Source organism: Anticarsia gemmatalis, chromosome 8, assembly GCF_050436995.1.
Source record: "Anticarsia gemmatalis isolate Benzon Research Colony breed Stoneville strain chromosome 8, ilAntGemm2 primary, whole genome shotgun sequence".
NCBI classification, from domain to species: Eukaryota; Metazoa; Arthropoda; class Insecta; order Lepidoptera; family Erebidae; genus Anticarsia; species Anticarsia gemmatalis.
Window position 1 is genome coordinate 6,564,264 of NC_134752.1, and position 20,631 is coordinate 6,584,894.

At 33.2% G+C, this 20,631-nt stretch overlaps 2 protein-coding genes across 3 annotated transcripts; both read right to left on the reverse strand.

Annotated features, from left to right (window-relative positions):
• Position 1: 1 nt before the first annotated feature.
• On the reverse strand, positions 2–5,063 carry LOC142974825 (dopaminechrome tautomerase-like). Its single transcript, XM_076117362.1, has 4 exons — positions 4,945–5,063; positions 1,618–1,769; positions 1,182–1,360; positions 2–1,097 (listed from the first exon to the last, which is right to left on the reverse strand). Exons 1-4 carry the CDS (start codon positions 4,951–4,953, stop codon positions 193–195), a joined length of 1,245 nt encoding a protein of 414 aa, XP_075973477.1. The 5' UTR covers positions 4,954–5,063; the 3' UTR covers positions 2–192.
• Positions 5,064–6,185: 1,122 nt separating this feature from the next.
• Positions 6,186–19,629, reverse strand: LOC142974922 (dopaminechrome tautomerase-like). Of its 2 annotated transcripts, none has more exons than XM_076117493.1 (4): positions 19,175–19,629; positions 8,168–8,339; positions 7,654–7,835; positions 6,186–7,329 (listed from the first exon to the last, which is right to left on the reverse strand). In XM_076117493.1, the coding sequence occupies exons 1-4, from the start codon at positions 19,407–19,409 to the stop codon at positions 6,377–6,379; spliced, it is 1,542 nt and encodes a 513-aa protein (XP_075973608.1). In that variant the 5' UTR covers positions 19,410–19,629; the 3' UTR covers positions 6,186–6,376. The 2 variants fall into 2 exon arrangements, with proteins under 2 accessions (XP_075973608.1, XP_075973609.1); XM_076117494.1 differs by lacking the exon at positions 19,175–19,629 and adding an exon at positions 9,820–9,940.
• Between the last annotated feature and the right edge of the window lie 1,002 nt (positions 19,630–20,631).

Consider the following 20,631-nt stretch of genomic DNA (forward strand, 5'->3'; position numbering starts at 1 on the left):
ATCACATCTTTCATTTGTATTTTATTAATTAAATAAATATCGCTATATTGACATAGTTATTACATACTATAAATTATGTTCTACAATTAAATCTAAATCAACATATTTTTAACTTATAAGAAAGTGCTGTCACTAAAAACTAATTCTTTGATCAAGGTTATTTTCCAGCTTTTCATAATAATTATTATCACTTTAAGGCATCGTCATTTCTGCTTGGCACACACTATGTTGAACCGCCGCTACTGGATCTAGGTAAATTACACGATAATTGTATTCGTTAGGATCTATCAAATTGAACAAATACATAGGTAGTTTGTTTGTGATTAACCACGCCATTTGCGGTACTTCATGGTCTATTCTTAAATCGTTTGGGAATACCATTGTGTTATTGTTTTGTGCTACAACAACTAAGTTATTATTTGTGTAGGGCTTGCGCGTGTCCCAACATCCGATACTGTCTCGAGAAATGAGGTTAAAGAACATAACACCGTTGCGGTCGACGGCTGCGGCTGATACCTGTCCGTGGGCGCCGCGGCTGTCGCCGAGCAGCTTGAACTCGCTCACTGCGTTATTCACGCGTGAAGGGTCCCGAATAACGGAAGTTTGTACCACAAATTCTAGGGAGCTCGACATGGAATGGTAGTACAAGGGACGGTCACCCTGGTGTACCCTGCCTAAAGACATGCCGAAGAGACCGTCAGACCATTGATAATTCAAACCGTGAAGTGTGTAGTTGGATAGAAGTGGTTCAGGGTAAAAACTATAGTGATTGAATCGCCAAAAGGCTTTGTCTTCGTCTCTGAACACTATCATTCCAAAACGCCATGCGTCAGCTATGTAGACGTGTAGATCTCGGCAACGCACGTCTCTGGAATCGACTACGAGATTGGTGATTAATGAATTTTCAAGAACTAGTTCGCTTGGGATTGGATAGCGACCAATTACAGTATCAGTGTTGAGATTGATTGCGAATAGTGTTGGTGGGCAGAGATTTTGCGCATTTTCGAAGGGTTCCACTTGGCCAGAGTCAAGAGCCCACATAATGCCGCAGTGATCTATGTTCATGCGGAATAGGGAGGTGAAGCCCGTACAGTTATCTGGTAAAAGAAAGAGTGAGCATTAGTATCTTTAAATGTTAAACAAAATGGTCATCTACTTAATGTGTGTTGTACCCAGCTTACCTGCATTATGCCAGTCCCAGTCCGGGTAGGGTTCTAAATTTGGAGACTCTTCTTGAGCGTCAATAGGTAAAACCGATAGTGTCGCAGGAACACCTTTCTTCCAACGTGGCGTACTGACGAACACGCGGTCTTTCCATCGCTCTACTCCCAGTGGTATTACGTTTGCTTGAACGAATTGCCTGTGTAACATACAATAAATTTAACTTTTAAACTCACGTTGCATGTTCAAAATATGATAGGATACGGGAATTAGCACGACCACGCATTTTACCTTGAAGTGGCTGATCAGCCTGTGACCACAGCGAGTGCAATCTGCGCCGAAACGTTAGACATTTCAAGGTAAGAGCATTAATTCCCGTATCCTATTACTTTGTGAAATAATTTGTATTTAAACTGTTTTGTTTCTTTCGAGTATATAAGTGGTAAAATTCTTTACCCATTGTCAATGGCAGCTTGGCGTTGTTCAAGCGAGGGGTATGCGAAATCGATCTGCTTCCATCTGTACAGTGTGCCTACTGGTTTCTTGCTGGCAATTTGTATGTATCCGTAACACGATGCTATAATCGTGAATGTTAAATATATTAAGATCTGAAAAGAAAACTCATTTGAATAACTTGATTATGTCATATTGAATTATAAAACGATATTGTTTACATATTTCGTTCATTAAAAAATCTGTTATATTATGCATACATGGAAATTGTCGCAAAGTATTTCGTTTATGTTAAAGTCACTCGGTATGTTTTGGTTTGACCGGAAGTAATAAAATGTGCTTATCCGGCAGGTTTTTTAACCTCTATGAAATTGGTGACGTACAATAAATTTATTTTCTTTACTTCAAGTTCACGAGATCACTTAATTTAGATAATTTGTTCTTATCATGACTCTACATACTTTTATGCATCTACATTTAATTTAAACATCTTACTTGGTACCAACAAACAAATTAACATAATACATTATTTATTTCGATAGTTCAAACACTTAGAAAGTTTATAACTAGAATTTTATAAAATATTTAATGCAAACTGGCTACTTGATATGTAAATTATGTATCTGTTATAAGACAGTCGATAGTAGAATAGTTTGCAACGAATTATCAAAACTTTTAGGTTGTAACATTACAAAGTTATAACGTATTAGGTAACGATATAAAAATAAATCATTATTGTTTAAAATGTTAGCTAAAAATAACAAACAAATGTAACATTATAATGAATTACAAAATCTTTAATTTGTTTGAGAATCGGCATCTAAGTAATTACCTAATACCTAAAGATGCCTAATACCAGCGATATGTCGGTGTAATTATACAATAGGATACGGGAATTAACGCGACCACGCCTTTTACCTTGGAATATCTGACGTTGGTTTCACGTTACTAGAAACCGTCGTCAATGAAATCTTTAAACCGAACATAATCTTAATTCTCTAACCAGTATTTTTTCAAAGTTGCAGTCATTAACCTTCAGCCAGAGTCCTCATCGACCTATTTGACATTCACTAATAACATTACATTTAGATGTACGTGTAGAATTCCTTACTATGTTGAATATTCCGAACACAACAGCTAATAAAAAACGCAACAGGTATGAATACACGCTGTATCTAATATTGGCAATATCCCGTTATTGTACTGTTACATAGGTATCATAGATCTCATTACATACATTACTAGAAACTTTGTAATTTTGTTCGACACTGATATGTTCAAATTGATCCCATTAACGGACTTCTTATAGGTTTATTAGTGAAGTCAATCTTATCGTTTCTTTGAGGATAAGTAGCTAGATCCTGTGTCCGCTGTTTTGTGTCGAAGACAGCTTAACTACAATAATCCAAAAATTATACTCGAGTTGTTCCAATCTGACACGCACATTTTCGACCAACAAACACGAGACTGAATCATGAATCAATTTTGTTCACAAGGATGTTACCAGCTTACGAATCAACGTGATTTTTACTTTTTTTACCTTTTGAATTTTACCTTTTACATTTTACTTTTTGAATTTTAACTGAACCCCATCGCCATGTGACTCGCGCGGTATTCCCAATGTTATGTTGTGAATCTTGGAATTGGACGCATGTGGGAATTCCACTTATCCCCATCACATATTCTTTTTTATAAAACAGCATACCATACACAGTACCTATTTGTATTCCAGAGCAGCTATAAACAGTTTTTTTTCTTTAAATAAGTATCATTTTTGTGTGACGTTTACGCTACTTCAACAGAAAATGTACGTTTCTCATTTTCTGCTCAAAATATATTGGCTCATTTTATATATTTTCTCTGCTTTGTAATAATGCCTCATATTGCTAATCTTGCAAGTTAGTACTACGCAATAGTTAATCAGAGCCATTTTGCCCAGTCAGTGGAGAAAAGCTCGCTCGTCATCTACGTCGCTGTACCCATATAATATGAACAGTAACACTGCACCTATGTAATCACGTAGAGCATGAAAGTATAATACATTACACCCACGGAGTTATAATTTAAAAGAAAATATTGCAAGTAATTAGCAAACTTGTAACGCAAACAGCATGTAGGTATGCAACTTTGATTTGGATATTACGAAACAAAATTATAATTAATTTGTGGCCTAAAAGTTATCTAGGCTTTGTTATAATAATGCGATGTTGCCATATTCCTTTAAAAAATGTTAAAAGAAATGAATTTCAAAATGCATAATTATATTAAAATGAGAATAAAGAATGTTTTTTTTTAATACCACCGTTATGAAATGAATTGATTACGTTTTTAAGATTAATGAATATTGCACGAACTGCAGACAGATTTAGAAATTAATTTACATGTAAATATAGATTTTTTCGTGAAACACAAGCGCTTAAATATGGACCAAGAAGAGTAAATAGAAAAGTTACTTAAAGGGATTTGTCTTAAAGAACAGACATTAACAAAATTAAATTTTCCGACATGTAATTTCCATGTGAAAGAAAAGTGGAGATTTCTCGATGATTAAATATGGTCTCATTTTCTGTACCCACTCACATAATTTTGGAATCTGGCACAGGCATATTGCACAGACACATAATTACAAACGCTTACATGCAGAGCAGATGAAATACACCATCATTATAACTAATTTATGACTACACTAAGACGAAATAGCTACATACTAGATACGCTAAGTTATGAAATCCCTAAGTTTTCCATGTACAAACTACTGCTGGCATAACAAAAAGACAATGCTAAACAAACAAACTTTTGACCGTGATTATTGTTCTCGTACAGATAGAGTTTCAAGTTTATCGCTCGAAATGATATATTATGTATCATATTAGCATGCTCTCGGCTCGTTGCCGAAGGGTAGCGGCGTAAACTGCTTTGTTTGGTATTTTGAGAACTTGCCTTCACATAATATACGTACACAGTAGTACAACTTCCGAGGTCACCGACTTCATTAAATAGCTATATTCTTATGAAAATATGTAATTAACTTTTTTTTTTATATAAATATTTTACAAATATATTATTTTTAAAAAGCTCCGTTGCGTATCGCTACTGATATGGTGCTCAACATATCATAATGTAAAATGCATATTGTGGGAATCGTTTATCTTCGTGTTAATTGCTCGTAAATATTACATTTTACATTGATATAATTTAAAAGGTCAACGGAAAACAAGGAAACTTTTTGGCTGTCGAATTATTTATGCAAGAAATTTCTACAAATTAACAGAATGAAAAGCTATCCGATGAAATGTAAATATCGATAAATTGTTAAAAGTGTTAACATACCTTGTCCATGATTATGAACACCACTGAACCACTTATGCTAAAATGTTTGGAACACGTCCGTTCTGGCCGTTGCTTGGAACTGTTATGTATAAACAGCGAGGACTTAATACGAATTATAGAAGTTATTACATAAATGCTTTTCAACTGGTCTGTTATTATTACGTAGAGGCCCGTAGAGCCGTGTTAGAAGCGAGGTCTTTGCTGTTATGTCTTATGCTGGAACCACTCTTGATTCCTCAGAAGTAATAACTTTTTACTAGTTCACCATTAATTCACGATCCATAAGTCTTAAACGAGTTACTACGAATACTTATTTAAAACAGATAATCCGTAAACAAGTTTCAGAAAGCAAAAACAAGATTTCGTAACAAGTTTTATGATAGTAGAAAAGTCATCTAATTTTGATGACGTTATATTGAGCTTGCAGAGAATTCTAATTTCTTTTACCAAGTATAAGGCTAAAAAGCTTGAGAAACTATAGTAGTTGTTCAATGTAAACACTAACGCTTATCATGCCTCAAAGCAGAATAGCTGCTTTACCTAAAAGTTTAAGCTTTATTTACAGGGTGAAAATTGTACAGCCTCTTGCTTACAATCATATTGAAGTAATAAAAGCGGTACGAACCCATAAAAACTTGCATTCAATTCATAGTAAAGGTATTGGTAAACATGTTACCTACCTACATATTAAAATTTGTTAACTATTATTTATCGTTTCTTTAAATATACTAGACTACTTTCTAGAACAGTTAAAAAAAAAATTATAAGACGCTGTATGCAGATTTTAGAATTTCAGATTCATGTCAATAATTATGAGAAAGAGAATAATCGAATGCTCGATCGAATTGTTTAAACTAAGTAACACTAGTTATGATAATTGAGGAAATTACATCGAAGAAAAAAGAAGTGACTTATGTAGCACTAGTAGTCGACATAGTCGATGGTTCCCTGACTCGGACAAATAGCAATCAGTCTACGGTTCGTGTATCACGGCTATTTAAACGGTAATAGGCTCTTCTCATGCCTACTTTATTCCTTAAATCTGGATTTAGTTGCAGCTAGATCTGATCCGAATCAGGATTAAGTTGCAGATATTATCAATATGATTAGTTGAAATTTAAGCTAAAATAGATTTTTTAACGATTGGTGTATCTAATATAACATAACAATCATTAAAAGAGTGTCTGTTGTAAGTTTTAGGGTTCATTTTTCACTTCATGTTAAAATAAAAGGACTTTTCTATTTTGTAAACATGATTTTAATTGTTTTTATCAAAAATTGATTCTTTTATGTACAACACTCAATATCACAAATTCATATAACCAAATTTAGCGCCTTATGAAAAAAACAATAATACCACTACATTGTGACTTACAGTAGTAATTAAAGTAGGCACTTAATAAATTTAAATTAACTTAAACCTTGAGGTAAATTATGGCAAACGTCCACGCTTAAATAAATTGCTTTCATGTGATAGTAGTGAGTTGGGGTCACACACTGAACCGCGCACTGCTTCTTCTATATCAGCGTACATTATTCTGAAGTTGTAATCGTCGGGATCCAGTGGACCGGCCTGATACATCGGTAACCTGTTCGAAATCACCCATAAACTCTGCTTCTGTTCTTGATCCACTTTGATATCATTCGGGAATATTAATGTTTCAGTGTTCCGAGCCACTACTCCCGTAGTCTGCTTAAGATATGGCTTCTTCGTGTCCCAACACCCAATACTGTCTCGAGTCACTAAACCATAATACATTACGCCACGTCTATCGAGAGCTGAAGCAGAAGACTGCCCGAACAATCCTCTACTCTCACCGAGTATTTTAAATTCAGACGAGCTGTCGTTCACTCTTAAAGGATCTCGTAGAACTGCCGTTGATACGTAGAATTCTCTATGACTTGACATAGCGTGGAAAAATAGAACACGTTCTTCTAACGGATCAAACGGCGTCAACGCTAAACCAAATATGCCGTCAGTCCACTGAAAATTAAGTCCATGTAGAGTGAAGTTAGACGCAAGAGGATCTGGGTAGAATAGAGGATGTGTGAATCTCCAGAAGCGTTGATCATGTTCTCTAAACACGATCAGACCGAAACGCCACGTGTCCGCTATGTACAGGTGTAGGTCTGAACAGTCTGAAGTTCTTGTGTCAACGAGGATGTTTGAAAATAATGAATCTTGTAAAACATATTTCTTAGGTATTGTATATCGAGCGATCATCTGATCTGTATAAAGGTCAAATACAACTATACTCGGTGGGCATAGCTGTTTTGGATCATCTTGGGAGTCTATTTGCCCCGAGTCTAGAACCCAAAGTCTTCCGCAAGTGTCAGCGTTTATTCGGAAAACAGATGTTAGTCCAGAGCAGTTGTTCGTATCACCTGAAAACAAAAAAATAATTACTAGCGCCTGTCTGGTTATTACTCTTTCATTTGTTCGATTATTAAAACTTAAGTACACGTAATGTGGCATCAATTGTTTATTAAAAGGTATGAAATAGTTTTTGTTTAGGTATCTTTTAATCACTTTTGATCACGCTGTTAAAATAAAACTGCTGTTACTAGTTGCTTGCCTTTGGTGCGGTGCTTAGTTATAAAGTTAATTTGGGCAGGTAGTAAATATTAATACTTAATTCCCTTAAATGTTTACATTTCTTAGTTTTGTCTAGTATTTTTACTCCAATTTTTCTTTATGTTTATACTTACTAAAGGCTCTATGAAAGTTCCAATCCGGGTAGGGTTTGAGCGTGGGAGAGGGCAGGCCCCCGGCGCGCGGTAGCGTGGCCAGTGTCGCAGGGATACCTTTCCTCCACGCCGGTATAGTCACCCACACTCGGGATCCCCATACTTCCAGACCCAATGGAAGCACATTGGCCGGCACGTACTTTCTGAAATTATAGGTATTATTTATAAGTATTATGATAAATATCATGTACAGAAGAAAAGCAAAGATTAAGTTAAGAAAAGGAAAGAATATAAAAATGACCACTACTATAGTTTTTGTAGTTCAGTGAAGTAAATGTAATTAATTTTACTTATTTATTACAAAGTCGGCCAAAGACCTATTCTTATAAAAAAATTGTGATAATTTTAAACATTTCGTAGCTTTTGTCTTTACTTTGTTTTTAAATTATTGTTTGTATATAAGATAGAGAAGTTGTTGGATTACAGTCTCATTAATGCAGATGCACGGACAAGAGAGAAAATAATGAGGACATACCCAGTAGTAAGTGCAAGCCTGCGGTGTCTAGGCGTAGGGAAGTCAAAGTCGACTTGCTTCCATTTGTAGAGGGTGCTGAATGGAGGCGTATCCATGTCGGCTGGCACGTTCTGCGCGCTCGCCACGCCGAGCATCGCCAGCCATAGCGTAATGCCAGCCGCGTGGCTGCGGTCTGAAACATTACAGGCACTTTTTTAAATACACTAGTGACGGGTACAAATTCCTTATACGACTCTCTTCAAAATATGTTTATCTTCTTCCAGGTACCGGTCAATTAAGAAGTGATTTTTGTGTTGTCAATTTACTGCGTTTAATGTTTTAATGTTTTTTTTTTGCGCTATGACTATTAGGATTGGAGCTGAAAACTTAAGACCACGCTGACAAAGTCAAAACGAAACGGGCCCTTAGATAGCTTATATACAATATAGATTATATTAATAACTAAGTTTTAAAACAGAATTGATAAGATACATAATGCAATTGACACTTTAAAATACTCTACACAATAATAAACCTAGTCATTAAACATTCTCGAAACACAACTCACGAAATATGTCTACAAGTTGTTTGACTCTTTGTTTTGATAGATTTATATTTGGACAAGATACGTGACACATAACAAGGCTTCAAGAGGCATGTAAGATTAAAACAACTTCATAATAATTATAGAGTTAAAATTCTCGAACGAAATATGGTTGCTTGTTTGTTAATTTTGCAAATATTTCTACTCCAATTCGAATGTGAAAGTATCACATCCTCAGTATTGCTTAACTTTTTAAATAGAACCTGTTAAAATGGCCTCGGAATCTTAACAATTTAATAAGTTCAATGTAACTAATACGAAGTTTTATGTACAAGTTATTTAATTACTTTAGTATGTAACAAAGAGATTACTGACTTTAACTGTAAACATAAATTACTCGATTTCGATGATGTATTTATTGAGGATATGGTAATTATGTAAACATTTTGGCTATTTTAGTCTAAAGTACCTACATAAGGTAAAAAGAGTTATTACGACTTTTTAGTCGTGCAGGATTAATAACAGTTATTTTTGATGTCATTATGATCTACCTGTTAGTTGCTTTAAAATATATAGGGAGCTCAAAGTAAGTAGAGACAAAAGTCTTTTGTTCATTATCACTGAAAGGTCTGTAAGCGAAACTGCCGTTTGCGTGTTCATGATTTTCCGGATACATAATTTACTTTATTGCTGTTGTAATTGTTTACAGATTATAAACAAATAAATCCTTAAGTGTTGCAACAACACGCACAGATACATTAAATCAATTAATTTTCTGACGTTGCGGAAAGCCGTTATGATCTATTACTGTTTTTTGTGCTTTATTTACACTGATATGATTACTGATCGGAATATTGATGTTTAATTTTAAAGTTGAGAGAAAGAATGTACTGTAAATAAATGTTAACATATTTACAGTATACTGTTTATCAGCTGCTAAGCATTTCCTACAGGGCTGCATTTAGTCACAATATTTTAATTTTATAATATATTTCTTATTTTATATTATATTCATTGCTTTGTGAACAAAATCAAATCGACTTTGAAAGTCACCGTTAAGAAAGAAAGTATGTTATTTTACCATAAATAATCGGTAAAATGTCGCAACGACTAAGTAATAAATACTCACCTCGGATCATTATAAAATTCTGTAAATAATAAATACACTGCACTACACTCGCGAACGAATTCATACAAACTGCACTTAGACAAACCAATGTGTGACTAATTACTTGTCTGCATTCGGTATGATGGCTTTATATGTTTGTTATTAAATAATGTATCGAATTATATAAGCAAACGACTTACAACTACGCTTCGGTAGAACAATGGTACCTTGATTTTAAAACATTTGTGTTTTTTAAATGTTGATCTTACTCAAATACATATCATCGTTTACAATGCGACGTGTGTACAGTCTTTGTAGACAATAACTACATAAACAGTTTATTAGTAGTGTCTAAAACATTATGAGGTTCTTAACACCTATAATAATTAGCAACTCATGGAAATCCGCAACACAAATTGAAACATTTGGAGGATGAAAATCTAAGAAATATGTAGGTAAGTAGATACTTACTAAGTTTTTTTTTATATTGTTACAAGTCATTCAAAATACAATTTTGTGTAATAAAAAGTAAATGTACAATCGTTCACATACAAACTCTTAAAAAATCGTATATTTAAACCGAAATATAAACTTGGTAACTTCAAACATGTAAACTTTTACAGCGATGCGTAATACCAATACTTTCTTTTATACCGTTTAACGAAACATGAATATCTAAAACATTATTCAAAGAGTTACGATCAATCGCGATAAAAACAATGATTAAATTGTAAAGATCTGGTAAATAAATCAGTCTCCGTGCAATAGTATCAGTCCGTAGAACCGCTACTTACGCTTCAACGATTTTGTATTTGCCCTTTCGATTCGCTTTTTTACTTACTTTCTTTCTTACAACCGAAACAAACTCTAAATTTTCGTTTATAATGATAAAGACATAGGTGGTCTCACTTTAAAGTTTCAGCATAAAGTTCATTCAGTGCTTCAAATATTTATTCTTCTGATTCTTCGATTCTTGTCAATGAAGATAACAGTCAACAACCCAACAAGTCATGTTAATGGCTTTTGGATGGCTTGAACAACTTTGACACTAGGTTGAACATTAACCATACGATAAATAAATAGGAACCTAAATAATACTGTTCATATGTAATAACATCTCACTAAACCAAAAACAGCAATATAGTCTCCTCTCAAATCTGCGTCCATTACGTAATTCATGATATGTGAACACTGCTACCTAATTAGGTTAGCAATTCGGTTTGGATGGTGTAAAGAATTACGGAAACCGACATTATTTCCTTTATATAACAGAACACTGAAGAAAGCACGAACAAACAATATAGATATATCTTTACTTCAGTCGACCAAGCGTAACGCAGTGATCAAGGTGCAAACCTTTGTTTCATACTAAAAGTTATACTCATTACGTGTTTCCTTCATATCATTATACCTATTTCTGATATTGTTTGGATAAATATGTCATTATTTTTTTATTGTTACTTACCTGTAATATATTACACCGGTGTACAAATAGCGCAGGGTTCTATTAAAGTTGATGACATTTAAGTATTTATTAGAAGTACATAAATATATCGCGTTAGTATTCTTAGATAAGTACAAAACGATTAATAAATTTTTTATAGGTACACTTCGTTTTGCTTTCACTATGATTGATCTATTATAAATTCATATTTTATTACCAACATTTTCCAGAGTTAATTATACGATTATGAGAGATTACTGCAATGAAGTATTAAGTAATGTTTTTTAGGTATTCAGTTTTCATCAAATGTTCATTTTATAAAGTAGAGTTGTTCGGAACGGTAAAAACAATAAATAAAGTTTTTAGTTTTACAAATAGTAAACGACTAGTCGATGTGACAAGTGTAACAATCCCTACAAAAAATAAATGTAAGAAAAACAAGGAACTAAAACTAATTTGTACATAGATATAAACAGATTTTAAATAAGTATGTATTTCCTTGTAACGGTGACTTGGAAATAAGTAAAACGCCCTATTGTTACAAGTAGCATACAGTTTTGCGTTGAAAATAATCTAAAATGGTCGTTTCTTGTTGTGATTCTTAAAAAAATCTGCCGATAAAAACTAACAAATTGGATAAAGTACCATACTGAGAACGAAATTGCTTACTTCAATTGACGTAAATATGCAAGTGTCTAACTTATTATATTTTTTGCATGATTATACTATACTAAAATCGCCATTATTATTTAACTTCTGTTACTTGTCTGGTAGAGAAGATTTCTGTTAATTTCTGTCTCATAAAGCTATAAAATAATATATATAATAAAATCTGATAACTGTTGTTTTGTTTTTTGCATTCATTCTCGGGTGGTTTTCGGTCTGATTTTCAAGTTATTCGAAATGCTTTAGTATCTAAATGTATCAGAAACAACCCTTGAAACACGCAAATCCCGGTGTATCTTATTAATTTTTAAATATAATTAATATACTTATGCCTAATAATTACACGAATTTGCGAAAAAAAGTATATTAACCGTATATTTCAGCCTAATTGTGACTGAATAAATTTGTAAATGGCCTTACTTTTCAAAGAATTCAAAATACTAACATATTTTGATGTAATCTTTATTTTATTTTTGTTCACTGGAATGTCTTTCACATCTATCTGCCAGTTTTTATTTTTTAATTGGAAATCTGCAAACATTTTCCTTGTAAGCTCGGTACAGAAAATTACTCTATTCGTTAGATCCCTGAGATACAATAAAATTCTTATTTATATTTTTATAAGCAAGTACATTTGTAACAGACAATTGTGTGGCTTTAGTTATTAATCTTATCTATGAGTACATAGACACTGACAATAAATGATACTTTTATTTATTAAATTCAAAGTTCTTATAAAAAAGATAATGATAGTCATTACGTTCAAAACTAAGTAAAAACTAGGTCTATGTTATATGTAAACCTACATAGGTTACAGTTATATAAATGGTTTTGTAATTAAATACTATGACGTAACGTGTCAATCATTATCAATCATGCCGTACAGTACTATAAGCATGCACTATGCGTTCATTTTAACAGTCGATTTCTAATGTTATCTAGAACTATGTGAATGAACCAGTTATTTAAGCAATTATATCTCGTATTACAATGGCGTAACGTTGATTTCAGCGACGATGTATTTGCAGAACTTAACACTGTGGGGTCACTGCAAAAAAACTACTTCGATCAGAATAGGAAGTAATTTTATTCTTTTTATATGTGTAGTGTAAAAATTTGCGTGCAATTCAGATATAACTAGTGTTGTGAATTCAATATCAACTATAGTTTTATACCAATAAGTGTAATCGACTTACTTTCACTGGTGCTTAAGCGGTATTGCCTAACAAAACGTTGTGCAGCCTACATGCCGCTAACTATATTAACATGTACAATTTTTATATTTCGACGACATTGTTATTTACAAAAACGTAAAATAAATGAACAGGTGATATTAGGAACATGATGCATTTTTTGTTATTACTGCTCGTTAAATAAGAATAATGAACACGTTTGGTATTAATAAAAGAATCATTTTTCATTTTCTAATTATCAAAATATTTTTCCGTTAGTTATATGCTTTTTCCAGCTACAACTATGTTATTCCAATTGAATAATGTGGTATTATTAAACTTATTATCTATCTGTATTATCTAACTTAGAAGCGTATTGGTTAAAAAATATCTACTTATTTCTCGTATTTGATCAAAATCACGCCTTTTTCATATTTTGTTTGTAAATGCTTTGTACATAATCTGGGGGCACGGAAGTGCCCCCGCAAGTCGAGCAAAAAAAAAGCGGCACGGCCGTAACATCCTTTTCTCGAAGCAATTCGGGCTATTTTTGACACCCCTATAATTTCGTTGTGGATAAAACAAGAAGCCTGGATTTTCAGCAACTAATCACTCATTGTATAAACACGGTATATTTAAAATTTCAGTTAATTTGAACCAGTAGTTTAAGAATGACAACTTGTTAAAATTTTGAATTTTGTCACTCACTGATTCACTGACTCACTGACTCACCGATCATCAAAAGTCTAAGGTACTTCCAGCAGACTTAGAAGCCTAAAATTTAGAATACAAATAGGGTTTAGTGTTTTAATCATGGGAAAAATTTAATATTTTCTAATTTCGGTCCAGTTTTCTAAATACACCAACTGCAACAATAACTTTGTAATCCCATATAAATGTATAAGATTACAAGGTTACATTTGCAGTTAATGAATTATTATTACTGTAGAAAATAAAAAAATAAATAGGTGTAAATAGGTACCTACTATATGAGGCATAACCGGAGGGAGTATAGGGTGGGTAAGGGAGTTTAGCCCATGAAACCGAACAACATTCCCATAGGAAAATATGTTGAATTATGAAAAAAAACGTCTTTCCATACAAATTGGACTTATGTTCGCTCTACAAAAAGAAGTGAGATACCATCAAAAACATTCTGTAAAAACCTCAAGTCTCGCCGTAAAAAGTTGTGAGATCTTTATAATACCAAGTCGATTAATCTATTTAGTCTCTGCTTAAAGGACCTTCTGTCTTAAGTTATTACGTATGTTATTATCATTCCAATTTAAAAAAAATACCTTTAAAACAAATAGATCGACTTGGTCATCGCAAGAAAACACAAATTCGCCATTAACATTTCAGGAGCATTAACTAATCAAATCATGCGATGGCCAGGTCGGTCTATTTGTTTTAGAGGTTTTTTTTTTTTAATTGGAATGATAATAGCATACGTAATAACTTAAGACAGAAGGTCCTTTAAGCAGAGACTAAATAGATTAATCGACTTGGTATTATAAAGATCTCACAACTTTTTACGGCGAGACTTGAGGTTTTTACAGAATGTTTTTGATGGTATTATCAGTATTTTAGACAATGCTACTACTACAACAATGCTAATACTAACGTTTTAAATAAGGAGATGAGAAGATATCTCATCTCCTAATTTAAAACGTTATACGTATATAGTCCAATAGTCACATTACTATGAGCTGCTATACAATGTATGTAAGTACATTGTACTCATCTGTCAAATTAATACTCGTTGTTTACTTTGACAGACGTTTCCATATGGTTCGGTGTACTAAATAAGTTGTTGTTGTACGCATTATTAAGCCCTATTACCTCATCAAGAAGATATCATACAGGTTATGCGCTATTACATACATCCTTAATAATACCTCAATGTGGCAATGAGTAAATGACTTTTTGTCTAATAGGTAATTTTAAATCATTTAACCCATGCATGTAGTGTTTCTTGTAGAACTACGGAAAATTGTAAAATTACTCGTAATTGTATGATCAATACAATTGTTGCTTCGCAAATTACTCAATTAAGCTGATAGTTTGTTGTATGCAATGAATAAAAGGTAGTGGTACAAGATAGTATCGATACAAATTTAATTCTCAGTATGACGAATTTAAAACAATCATGTCCGACGAAAATTCTCCTCTCACGTGTAATTAAGATATAAGTCACGTTTCGAATTCCAGTAGGCGATGTATCAGGCATTGACTTGGTAGTTATCCTCTAAATAAGTCAATATTGCAAACTTGAAATGCACATTTTCGCGAGCGGGACTCGACTGTGCTGTGAGACAGTCGGCCTTGACTGACATAATCGGCAATTAAGGCTCTTTCTCCAAAACTTAAAACCTCCAAACATATACACTACAAGTATGAACATATAATTAAGTTTAAACTTGAATGAACAGTCCTTTCGTTTTTGCAATATTTTACAGTCATTATCTATTTTGCGTCTACAATCATTTAAAAATAACTTATGATGATTGTAATTTAATAATTAGAAACTTCGATTACACATTGTTTCCTTTTATGATCCTCGTATGATCAAACTTAGCACATCTAATCATAAATCTGACAACTGGTAAACTCGCGCTGACTTTACAGCGATTTAGGAAATTATGGTTAATCGCACTGAAGCCTACTGATTTCTTGTGTAATGGAAAGGAAGGTAGAGACTGATTACCAAGGTATTAACCATATTTTTTTTGTCAATTGGCATTGCGTGCGACTGCTGTAGCTACAGCAGTCGCCACTATTGACTACCGACAACTGGCTAGCCATCGAGAAATTTTGTATGCCATCAAAAACATTCTGTAAAAACCTCAAGTCTCGCCGTAAAAAGTTGTGAGATCTATATAATACCAAGTCGATTAATCTATTTAGTCTTCTACTTAAAGGACCTTCTGTCTTAAGTTATTACGTATGTTATTATCATGCCAATTTAAAAAAAATACCTCTAAAACAAATAGACCGACCTGGCCATCGCATGATTTGATTATTAGTATGTATCACACTACACAGCACGACGAGAAGTTAATGAATTTGTGTTTTCTTGCGATGACCAAGTCGATCTATTTGTTTTAAAGGTATTTTTTTTAAATTGGCATGATAATAACATACGTAATAACTTAAGACAGAAGGTCCTTTAAGTAGAAGACTAAATAGATTAATCGACTTGGTATTATATAGATCTCACAACTTTTTACGGCGAGACTTGAGGTTTTTACAGAATGTTTTTGATGGCATCTCACTTCTTTTTGTAGAGCGAATAGAGCAAACATAAGTCCAATTTGTATGGAAAGCCGTATTTTTTTCATAATTCAACATATTTTCCTATGGGAATGTTGTTCAGTTTCATGGGCTAAACACCCTTACCCACCCTATACCCCCTCCCGTTATGTCTCATATAGTAGAAACATATTTACACCTATTTATTTTATTTTCTACAGAAATAATAATTTAATTCATTAACTGCAAATGTAACCTTGTAATCTTATACATTTATATGGGATTACAAAGTTATTGTTGCAGTTAGTGTATTTAGAAAACTTGACCGAAATTAGAAAATATTGAATTTTTCCCATGATTAAGACACTAAACCCTATTTGTATTCTAAATTTTAAGCTTCTAAGTCTACTAGAAGTACCTTAGACTTTTGATGATCGGTGAGTCAGTGAGTCAGTGAATCAGTGAGTGACAAAATTCAAAATTTTAACAAGTTGTCATTCTTAAACTACTGGTTCAAATTGACTGAAATTTTAAATATACCGTGTTTATACAATGACTGATTAGTTGCTGAAAATCCAGGCTTCTTGTTTTATCCACTACGAAATTATAGGTGTGTCAAAAACAGCCCGAATTGCTTCGAGAAAAGGATGTTACGGCCGTGCCGCTTTTTTTTTGCTCGACTTGCGGGGGCACTTCCGTGCCCCCAGATAAAAGTCAGATTAGCGCTTCTATAGGGCTTCGTAGGAATTCTTTTTGCACTACATTTTAAATATCATACTCTCGATTCTAAAAAGTACCGTCTGTACAGAATCGCGCTACTGATCAAGCTGGTTAGGGGTTCGATATTTCGTTTGGAAAAGTACTAGAATATTCTTAAGTCTAGAGTCTGTAAGCGTCGTCTATACATGGATAGGCTTACTCTCTGTTACATGGGACGAACATTGAAAGTGGAGATATGTGAGTGAGGCATGATGTTACAAGTATGTACGGGCAATAACATTTTGTCAAAAGAATTTAATCATCTATCTCTTTCGATGACTTTAGATTTGGGCATACTCGAAATAGTTAATTTCTAATGACACTGAGTCAGCAAATTCAGCGCATATTGTCAGTATTTCGATGTTAATTTATTCAGTGTCAATTTATAGCTGCCTCGCTGGGCAGCTGGTAAATTGATCAATGGATATATTTGATACAAGCACTTGATAAAAAGTGAAATGTGTAGTGTAGTAACTTGACGTAGATCGATCGATCATTCGTATTTTTTGTTATGAAACGTATTACTTAGATATTTTACTTATAAAACCATTTAATAATGAACTCAGCTAAAAATTAGATTGCTTAACTGCATTCTTTTTGATGAATCTTATGAAAGATTATTCTAAATTCACGGAAATGTTATGTTTTTGCCCATTCACCTAATAACATTTTACATTTGAATTTAATTTTAGTTAAAATTAAGATTTAATGCAATATTCCTCTTTAATTAATTTAATGCAAGCTAAAACACTCGAACCATTAAAGTGGTAATTGCCTATTTCAAATTATATAATGTGTAATTTGTTAGTTTCTCTACCTTCACTAGTCTACATTATGACGTCACCGTTATGTTACATACAGAAAAGAACTTGATCTCCATTATTAGGTAAATTGATTTTGGATACTATCTTAAAGTATATTCAAAAATCATGTCAAAACATTAGCTGTCTTATTAGAAAAGTATGTACCTAGTTGTCAAAATAGATCACGTTCAATAGCTCGATTCTCTACCACTCTCAACTATCGACAACCGGCTATAGCTATCGAGATATTTTGTATGAAAATCTAATCAGCGCCGCTAGCGGGCGTCGCAGGAACTATTTGGCAATACATTTTAAATGTCTAAATGTTGATACTCGATCTCACAGACTGCACAGAATCGACCGTATGTAGTATACTAAATACAAACATGACTAAGGATATTTGCATCCTAAAACAGCCACTCAACAGATAAGACTGACTTAATAAAGTTTCTTCTTATTTAACCAATGATAGAGCCACTACTAAGACTCAAGGACATATGACATAATATATGTAGTAGTCCATAACGCTGGTCAAGTTTGGATTTCCAGATTCTGCTGTAGGAATTTCAAGATTTATTTGTAGATCATAATATTATCTATTCAGTGATAAAAAGCTCCTAGCAGTCTGTAGTTTAGACCTCTCTATATTTAGCATGATTTAAGTGTCCTAGTATTTTAAGTAATAGGTATTGTCTAATTATCACGTTAGTCGATAATATTATGGCTGCTACATAATAGGATCGTACGTAACGGTCATATTGATTCGACCACCTGAACGTATATTAACAGATTACTGTCTGCTTATAAAAAAATTAATAATAATTAAATGGTCGATTTATTGATAAAAGTCAGAATCAATTTAGTTACAAATTAAATATTAATAAATGAATAAATCATACTAATTAATTATTACGTCTGAACTATGCTGATGAACTTTATTGGTAACTATGTTTATGAATTTTGATGTGTCTTGATTTCACGATAGTATAACATTTTACTTGATTGCCTGTCAAAATTGTAGCGTTGTTGATGATATACCTAACATGATATTGTTATTGTTATAATATCTTTCTTTGCGGTAGTTTTGTAAGGTTTTATTACACAGGGGTGTAATATAAACAAGGTGCATGTTATAACATCCTCAAACAAGTATATTATAATAAATATTGCATTGCCATTACCAAAGTTTACAGCCAAGTCTTAATTTACAAATACGAATTATTTCATAGAAGCTTTTCTAAGTCATTCAATAATTAGTTTTGAAATGATTTATTACTTACCAGCATTTTTTATTTTTGCAGAATTAGTCTCGTAATTATTATTTTCAATCCAACTTTCACGATTATCAAATTCAATAACTTTATCACCGTCTTGTTCAGGAAGTTCCAAGGGGTCACTCCATTTAGGTTTAACGTCTTTCCATCGTTCATTCACATTATTATACCGACTAGTAATATCCGCAATGAGCATCGGCGGCGCAGACCACTGTACGAACCACTGATGCGACACAGCCATGGTTTACTTGACATGCAAAATATCAATTAAATCACTGTAACGACAACCTCTCTTTCCGCTTAAGAAGTTTTTCACTAGCACGACAAAGAGAGCAGAACACCACTGGTACAATTCTCCGCATCGCTAAAAATACGTGAACGCAAGTGCGGCAGTCGAACTTGTCTGCCGGAGCGGTGTAATCGCGCCCTTTCCTTAACACCACATGGTGGCTGCTGCCCCTCTAGCTGTTACTTTCAACATTTGGACATACACTTGAATAGCTTCTTCATTTTATAGTGCGTAACAAGGATACATCACGAATAATGACGACACTTGAAGTTATATAAGGTCTTCTCATGATGTACAGCTTAAAACATTTCATTTAGTTCCGCAAATCTTTAACGAGCATAAGAGCTCGTCGACTCGTGACTATGTTACAGGGAATATGTATGTAACACAAAAGTAGGTTAATCATGTCTGGCTGGCTGTTTCACGACTAATAAAATTAATAGGAACTACTTTTGGTTTGCAACATTGGATCTTCACTTTTATGTTTCAGTTACCTATGTATATGCATTATAGTATCCATAGCGAATGATGAAGTTGTTTTTGAAAAAAAAAACTTGTCCTGCTCCATTTCAAGTGCAGAAATAATAGTTTTAAAAAACGGATCCCCTAAACCTAGCAATTCAAGTATTTCTTAAGTTTATATTTAAATTCATCTCCACAATCATGAAAACTTTATTCGTGCAGGTAAAATAACAACAATCTTTAAAAAAAAAACAGAGGTAGAGTTTTCAATTGAAAATTTTAAGCTGCGTGGTTTGCAGCCATTTATTAAATTGCTAATAAGTAAGCTGGATTGTGAAAATAAAATTTAATAAATCACTTCTTTTAATTGTGAAGTATCCTTCGACTTAATTGAAATCGTGCTTATAGTTTTAGAACTGCATTTAGTCGTACTGATTGCACATACAGCCTGCGCTTCTGACATACTTACTTACTCTTATCAACTGGGCCTCGTTTCTAGAGCCTACTCATCTTCTGGTATTTCTAATTCGCCAAGATTTTCCGCATGTTGCTTGATAGATTTAAAAATGCAATCACTGTTCTACAGGCGTTCTATACGATATCAACACGTAAGTTTAGCAACCTACAAAAGTCGGTAAACTTCAATGAAATAGTTACAAATGGTCCAATCAGTTAACACCATGTCGCCACTTTATTTTTACGACAGCCATTA